The following is an 8346-nucleotide window of genomic DNA, read 5'->3' as shown; positions in this document are numbered from 1 at the left end:
TTAGAGCTTAAAACATTCTTTATTCTATTGAAACCAAAATCATTCCTAGAACATGCGGAGAAACTAACCAAATCTTTAACATGTCATAATATTTCCTAATCCATCACACAATCAACATTTAACAAATTACGATGATGCAATACTAAGACAACCGAAGCAACTGGAAAGACAATTTTCTTCACTGTGTTCAGTGGCAATTGAAGGCCCAGTATTGAAACCATCAGTGTTGCCAATACTGTTTGCTTCATAGCTTTAAATTGCTTCAACTTGCAATATTGGAAAACTGGAATGTTATCCCATGCTAGAAACTTGGTGCGTCAAAACCTATCTAATAGACCAGTGTAAATCTCAAGTACGGAGTCATTCTACAAACTAAGGAATCCTTGACGTGAAGAATCCTCGTTTTACGTCATCCATAGTACTGTCAAAAATCCACAAGAGTGATCGCGTTAACAGGTTTCAAACCCGCAACAGTTATCCTGATGTACCTTTCAAGCTACTGTACAATGCATTTGTGTACTCTGCCAGGCTCTGTAAAAGAAAGAAATACAGGAATACAAGATACAGATCATCAAACAATAAATAATTAGATTTTATTCTCTAATATTTTATTTGTTCAGCGAAGGAACACACGAGTGACGTAATGACCGTGTCACCACAAGTCCTTGACTCGTGGTGACACGAATATTACGTCACGAGTATTTTCCGAGTTGAACGAAGAAAACATTAGGGAATATCATATTACTTTCACAAGATCGACGCAAAAAAGGTTCTTCACACCAGAAAATAAAAACATACACGCGGGTTGTCATGACGTAGAACGACCAGAGAATAAACCCCCGGCCGGTATTTTCTGTTCAGAGATGACAAACTTGGGTTGTGCTTGTGATAACTACCATTACATGTATTCCATTAACGAGTTTGATTAGCTTGTCTTACTATGCTCAGAATAATCGTGCATCCACTTTAGGCTTAAATCTGAAACTATCTACTGTGATTCATGATAACATTGAGAGAGAAAGCTAAAGAAACCCTTTGAGCGTATAAAACAAATTTAAATTTGAGATAAAAACAAAAGAAATCGGTGTCACTATAATAAGTAGTCGAGATCCTAGATCAGATAAAAATATATCTATTTTCTAAACTGTCCCATTCTGTTACTGCCACAATCATTATCTACATTCTCAAGCTTAGGAGGTAAACGCTTCCGAAAGAGAGACGCCATGTGTAAAATACTTACATCTAAACTTCCTAATTGCTGATTAGGGCCAAGATTACAGCAGGAATCATCAAATAACCAAACGTTGCAACTCCGGCTCCATTTTCTGACAACGAAATAAATATGAATATGGATTAACTGTGATATAATCGATCCAATGCATATTCAACGAATGTATGAATTAGTGTTGTTGGCAAAATACGCAATTTTTTGTCGATGCATTCTTTCACATTTATTCAGACGAAGCATCAGACAGCATTCAAACCATCCATTTGTATCCCAAAACATAATCTCACACTCACACAAAATCAAATTACGTTCGCTGCTGCAAAACATTGGAACTCACTTCCCTCCTCAATTAAACAGACAACATCAAGACAAAAATTTAAAAAGGAGTTGAAACAAAACCTCCTCCGTTCTATGGTTGATTGATTTAGTTTTTCTTCCTTCGTAATTTGTCAGACTTCATTTCTTTTCAACAAGTATTTTTCAGTTATAAATGTTGTTGTACTGTTTCTTTTTTTTCCTGATTTCATCCCTTTTCCTAAATTGTGACCCCACCAATTCCGATATAATATTTTTTGAAGTTATTTCTTTATGTACTTAGTATTAGAGTATGCACCTATTTTGTTCTACATGTATAATATTTTTGCATATCTAAATACCTTCATTATATAAAAATTATTTATTTCATATATTTTGTTGGGGCCATGAAGGAAGATTAGTTCTGCTGAACTATATTTCATGGTCCCCACCAATTGTACATACAGTCATTTTCATGAAATGTTAAAGATTTCTTATGGTGAAATAAATTATTATTAAACTATTGATTTCCATTATTGCGTTAAAAATCAAATTGACAAAAGCAACAAAACCTACCTGAGTCAGCGTCAGTTGTTGTGGTTTCATTGGTAGCCGTCCCCTCTGAAAACAAAACAAAACACGACACAGATAAATTTGATATAAAGATGCATATTAAATATTATAACACACCACATGCTGATTGCGTATCGCAATTCACTAAACTAATTAAATTACGAGAAAATAGATACGTCTAGTCCCTGCTGGATTGAGAAAATAACGTCAGAGGATATGATTTCAACGATATTTCCCTATTGAGATAGTATTCGAACCTGAGTTGGTCTCAGTTGGTGCGGCTTCTGTAGTAGCTGTGTCCTCTGAAAAAAATACGACAGAGATAAATTGGATATATTGATGCATATTATATATTGTCACAAACCACATGCTGGTTGCGTGTCGAGAATCACCAGAACTTATCACGTGACGAGAAAAAAGATACGTTCTGTCCCAGCTAGGTTGTTAGAAAAAATAATGTCAGAAAATATCATTTCAACGATATTTCCCTACGGAGATAATATTCGAACATTTGTTACCTGACCCTAACTCTAGTGCAGTCAGCAGCTTTGAAGCAATGTCGGGTGACTAGAGTACAAAGAGCGCCCCGGATCAGCGAGGAACCTCTGACCATTAAAACAACACGATTCAATTCCAACAGCGTAGGATTTTTAAAAAACTTCATTGATAACAAATATTCCAGTGAAACAAAGGACGTTATGTTGCATGCCAGTGACCTTTTTTAATTCCTGTTTGTGAAGGAATCGGCACTGCTGTTACCTCTACTGAGCATAACCCAGTAAACTTCTCAAAATGCATTGATACAATTCCTATACATAGGAGCATATTAAAAGTAATAACATAAAACAGCATGATGAGCATATGGTGTGTTACAAAACACCTGTAACTCGTCTCTATTCGCGATATAACGACTATAACGACCTTAATTACCCATCATGGCAACATATAGATATGTTTACCGTTGACAATTTGTTACTAGGAAAATAAATAACCACAAGTTGCTCCAGAAACTCGAAATGGCCGTTACTGTTTGAATTCTTTTGGTAAAATCAAAGTTTTAATTTTTACAACAATATTTTTAATAGTTGAAAAATGAGGCCCCTCTCTTAGAGGACGAAACATGATTGTATTAAAGTTTAGACTCAGAATATCGATCGCCGAGAAAATCAATCTACCTTTTAAGAACTACCAGTTATGTAGAGTTTTCTCGATTTCGAATTTCATGCAATTATTTACACCTGTTACCATTTGAAAGTTTTCTAGTGTCAGCATTAAGAGACTAACTCAACACAAAACTACGCTGCTTTTCATTTATTCTTCGCGATCATACCTCCCTTTGGCACAAACCTTTAAGTACTCAATCTTTTACAAGACGACGGAGATAAGCAGCATATTACTTTGGTCAACAAGTCAAATATTAATAAGTCCTACCGGTGCAGGTTGGGACAGTGTGATCCCATGAACCTGATGTACAGGTCAGTTCACCAGGACCACTCAATGTGTAGCCGTCATCACAAGTATAAGTCACTGTTGATTCATGTGAGTAGTCATCACCATCTTTCCGACCGTTAGTCGGCGCTGTACCAAGATCATCACAGTCCGCTGTAGAAATAAATAAATGTCGACGAGTCAAGGAACGTATCTTTGGGCCTGTCAACTAATTATATGAAGTTTTGGCATTGGTTTTGAATCCGGGTAACTGGTTGTAAAGCAAGTTATCAATAATCTTTGATGGAGGAATTGACTTAAAGATTTCCAAAATACATTTCTCAATACATGAGGTTTCCCACTGTATGGTAATATGAATCAAATATTATCAGGAAGGTCTTTTTGGAAATATTGGCAGCATGATGCTAATGTGTAAAAATACATATTCTAACCTTCACATGTTGGTAAGTCGCTTAATGTTGAGTCTGAACATGTTAAAGTAGCTGTGCCAACGAGTGTGTACCCAGTGTCACACACAACATCGGCAGTGCCGCCATTGGTGATTTCAGATGTCGGTGCACTGCCAGTAGCCCATTGTAGAGGCTCATTAAGATTTGGTACTGAACATTGTCCTGACAAAATAGAAATAGGAGGAAAGTTAATCATATGTATTCCGCGTAACCTTATGGAGAATGAAAAATGCAGATTTAATGAATTTCAATAGAGAATACTACAAGGTGGCCTGAAGGGACATTGAAAACAGGAAAAGGGTAAATATAAGCACATGAATATGGTATTGTGCGAAATACATGTGTTACAATCGGTAGTCTAGAAACATTTAACCGGTTTTCGGATATTTTATGTTTTTATTCCTAATTTCTAATGTACGCATTACAATGCATGTACGCATTACACTACAGATTTCTCGTGTAAATATATGTATTTACTTTCTCGGTCTTTTGCGCACAACTGCCTATATACTGAAGGTTGTTCACTGGATCAATTGTTGCTAGATTTTCTGTGTGGCATTTTCAAATGCCTGTCACAAGGCATTTGGACGCGTTTCTCATTCTTTTCTTTCAATGTTGTTTTCATTGACCAAGGAAGTTTTATTTTGCTATTCGTTAGGGATTTGTTAAGAAAGAATATCTTACCGTCGGTTACGTCAAAATTCAAATACAAGGAGATAGACAAAAGTAGCAACGATTGATGTCTGTGAGAAAAAGAAAAGAGTTAATTTCGCACTGCGAAACTAAACAGTAAATGATAACAAATAATGCAGGTTTTCAGCAAATATAAAGCTGATTTTACTACTTTAAACTTTTTTCAAAGACATTTGATCAAGAGGATAATCTAAATCACTAGCCTGTCAAGGTAGGTGCAGCAGAACGTTCAAAAAATCTACAGAAACGTAGCTATTGCTCTAGCTCGAGTTGCCTAATGTTAAAAGTACTCTATTGACTAACCTCATCTTGTGAAGACAGGGTTACGACAGTGACCTTGAAAAAGAACAACAAAACTTATCATACTATTTGTATACACAAACCTCTGTAATTATTAAGCATAACACTCTATACCATTATGATCGGTTTATAGTGGATTGATACATTAACACGAATGGGAGAAATTTGGGATAATCGGATTTTTAAATTTCTCAAAAGTGTTAGGTGCCAAATATTTGAATGTTGCAATAATACAAATTACTCATAAAAAACAAGTGTATAATGTAAAAAGGAAAAGCAGATAAGATTACATTTGCAGATTAAATCGGCATTACTTCACCATCAAATTATCCCAAATTAGTTCTAATCGTGTTTATTTCAGGAATTCAGCGACAATGAATATATACATATAATCCCCCCGTATTCCGAACGAGTGTGGCTGCGTCGCGGACGAGTGATTCCCCGTGTAGCGGCCGTATCCCTCCGAGCCGTAGGCGAGGGGGGATACGGCCGCAACACGGGGAATCACGAGTCCGCGACGCAGACACACGAGTGAGGAATACGGGGGGATTATATATTTATCACATACATAGACCCAGTTTTCCGTGAATAAACCTTTCAGGAATGATAATTAATGGGAAATAAGGAGAGGGAGTATTTTACAAGAATTCATACGCTTGTGTTATGCGGTCGTCGCTGGGTCACAGCTGACTTGACTGCGCTCAGCTGTACACGTCGAGGTTCAAGCACGCCGAAGCTGCTTCTACGAATAATATCTCACGTAGGGCTTTTTCTGTGCGAATCAAGCGGAAATAGGAAAGACTATGGATTTTTAATACAAGGTATTTATTTGGTACTTACTATAACATCAATGTGAGTGAAAATTCATTCATAAAATTATTGGACGTGCAAGCGCTAGGAGCGGGACGTGGCGACACTCAGCCGCAGCTATCCGGCTACCGAGAACGGGTTATTTTTGTCAATATTCGAACATCGTTCAAAGAATTCTGTTTTGCAAAGTTTGTATGAAATTTTTCAAAATTACCAAGTATTATGTTTTACGAAATTATCAATTGTATGTTTAATATTTTACGAATAAAATGAGCTTGTTTAAATATAATGAAGAACAGTGTTCGGCTCCGACTCAATCGGTAAGACTACGAGCAACGAGTCGTCTGAGCTCAGACGCGAGACGACGGAAGTTCAACAACACGGTACAATACAACGTGATGCACAATATGCATAGACAAAGCAATAGCTTGCACCTTTAAATGCACTGATAACCTCGTGAACTCGTCGCTCTTGAAAAATAAAATAGTGTTTCTTCTGATGAGTCTCAAGTCCGGAGTATCGTCATTGATGTCAGAAATGATGAACGCCCTTCGCTTCCTCGGCTCGACCCGGGGGCTCGACTCGTTGACTGCCGCGGCAGCATTGATCGTGATGTTGAACTTGAAACCCGTCAATGTTGCTTCAGAAAACATTCTTACTGCTGCAGGGATGATTGGTACGTGTCTTGGGTTATCGGCTATGTTTTTTTTATGTTGTTTGATGGACATCGACAGGGGCTCTTTTGACGAGGTAGAAAACACATAATGCCGGTAACATAGCGTATTAAATGTCAGTGGTGTGGAAATCAAATGTTTCAATTGCAAATCAACGACGAAGAAACACAAATTCATAAAAATTCTAGTATCGACGGTATTTTGTATTTAACACATGTATTTTAATACTCCATATTCCCTTATTCTTCATTACCCTCCCACGTTTGCATTTCAGAGATTTGAAAATAAGTTCTGAACAGCTGATTTTTTGTTTACGTTTTAAAAGTAGTCCGGGTCCCATATCCACCACATGTGGAATATGGATTCATCGTAGTCATATACCTATAGTGTGACGTCATACTGTAGGGATAAATGGGTCTATGTATGTGATAAACAAATATATACAAGGATATACAAATATGTTTACAATGTTCTGTGGATAGACGTAGAGTATTTTTCATGAGGTTCCCCCATCTTTGGACATTATTTATTATCCCTTTATATACTAAACAAATTGTAATACCACCTTGTTGCTATGGTAATGATCAACTTGAACTCATTATTTTTAGTAGAGTGATTGATCATCCCTACGAGACAAATTCGCACGAACTGACAAGACCAGTCTCCGGCCCAAAGCCTGCAACACCATATCTTGGCCGACGAAGAAACACAATACAGCTTACAATTGCCTAATAAAAAAAACAAGTTGGGCTAAATGCATTATTCAAGTTTCAATTCCAACAGAAAGAGTCAGACATTTATATGCTGACTACCTATGTAGCCGTAACCCGAAAATTTGTGTAGCTTGCCAGGTCTTTCAGGGAGGCGTCCATGTATTTAGGGGATCCGGAGGCGTCGTTAAGCGAGCGTCACTGCGCAGCCTTCTTAACACTATAAAGTAAGTTCGTTATTTGATCATTGCCGGTTTGTTGATGTATCCAGTATTTCTTTTCAACTTGTCCAAACTCATTTCATGTAGCTTACTTCAGAATAAAAACCACAACTTGGTGATTTATGTTTGAAAAACGTTTCATCGGTTCAAATTCCCTAACTACTACTTTTTTCGCAAGGATTGTACGATAAGGATTTACCAACATCCCTGCATCGAGCAAAAATTCATATGTGGTTAATATCTAAGAATGTCAAATTTTGATAGCACATGATTTTAATAACAGAATAGTTTCTATCAATCCCATTGCCTGTTGTTGGTCTTACCAGAGTTTTTTCATGCAGTTTTGTGATTGAAGTTTATACTGATAAAAAATGCTAAAACAGAAAAACTGACTATACGTATCAGAGTCATGTTGAGTCAAGAAATGTCAATTAGCCAAAACAATCTGAAAATAAGGTGAAAGAAGCCGTTGGTCCTTCTATCGACATTACATCACTCGTGTCATAGAGAAGTGACTCTCGGGAACCGTAGTTTGTACCCTGGAATATGTATTCCTAGGAAGTGTATGGTTAAATGAATGACACTGGTCAATTTGAAATAAACATTCAATATAAATGTGCGTTACAATAATGATTAAACTCGAGTACAGTTTTAGCAATGTCAGTGGAAGTTTAAGAAAGGAATATTTCTCATCAAAGATGACAAGGAAACCCCCTCATACTAAATATTTTCAAAAAGCTGAGAATATAAATTTAGTGTGATATCAATAAATTACTCGGTGAATGAAGGGGGTGTATGCATGTATTTAGCGTAAAAAACTTAATTTTGGTATTAATGATAAAAATTAATTTTAAGTCAAAAACTTCAACGATTTTCTGAAATTTAATATTTCACTTGAAACAAGAGTATATGTAGAAAACAACGATTTAATTTTGCATTATCTAT

The 8346-nt window shown here is 36.5% G+C and overlaps 1 protein-coding gene across 1 annotated transcript; it reads right to left on the bottom strand.

Annotated features, from left to right (window-relative positions):
• LOC139123927 (C4b-binding protein-like) lies at positions 1–7265 on the bottom strand. Its single transcript, XM_070690075.1, has 9 exons — positions 7036–7265; positions 4990–5022; positions 4678–4736; positions 3976–4155; positions 3527–3697; positions 2353–2397; positions 2099–2143; positions 1241–1325; positions 1–531 (listed from the first exon to the last, which is right to left on the bottom strand). The coding sequence occupies exons 2-8, from the start codon at positions 4992–4994 to the stop codon at positions 1252–1254; spliced, it is 579 nt and encodes a 192-aa protein (XP_070546176.1). The 5' UTR covers positions 4995–5022; positions 7036–7265; the 3' UTR covers positions 1–531; positions 1241–1251.
• Positions 7266–8346: the final 1081 nt, after the last annotated feature.

The sequence above is a fragment of the Ptychodera flava genome, assembly GCF_041260155.1.
Source record: "Ptychodera flava strain L36383 chromosome 23 unlocalized genomic scaffold, AS_Pfla_20210202 Scaffold_23__1_contigs__length_28996876_pilon, whole genome shotgun sequence".
NCBI classification, from domain to species: Eukaryota; Metazoa; Hemichordata; class Enteropneusta; family Ptychoderidae; genus Ptychodera; species Ptychodera flava.
Note: the sequence above shows the minus strand (reverse complement) of the source record. Positions and strands in the feature narration are given on the sequence as shown.

Excerpts from the sequence above, each read along its gene's own strand:
- LOC139123927 (XM_070690075.1), bottom strand. Across the intron at positions 3,698-3,975 it reads CGACTTACCAACATGTGAAG|CGGACTGTGATGATCTTGGT; the intron begins GTTAGAATATGT and ends TTATTTCTACAG. Across the intron at positions 2,144-2,352 it reads ACCAACTGAGACCAACTCAG|AGGGGACGGCTACCAATGAA; the intron begins GTTCGAATACTA and ends TTTTGTTTTCAG.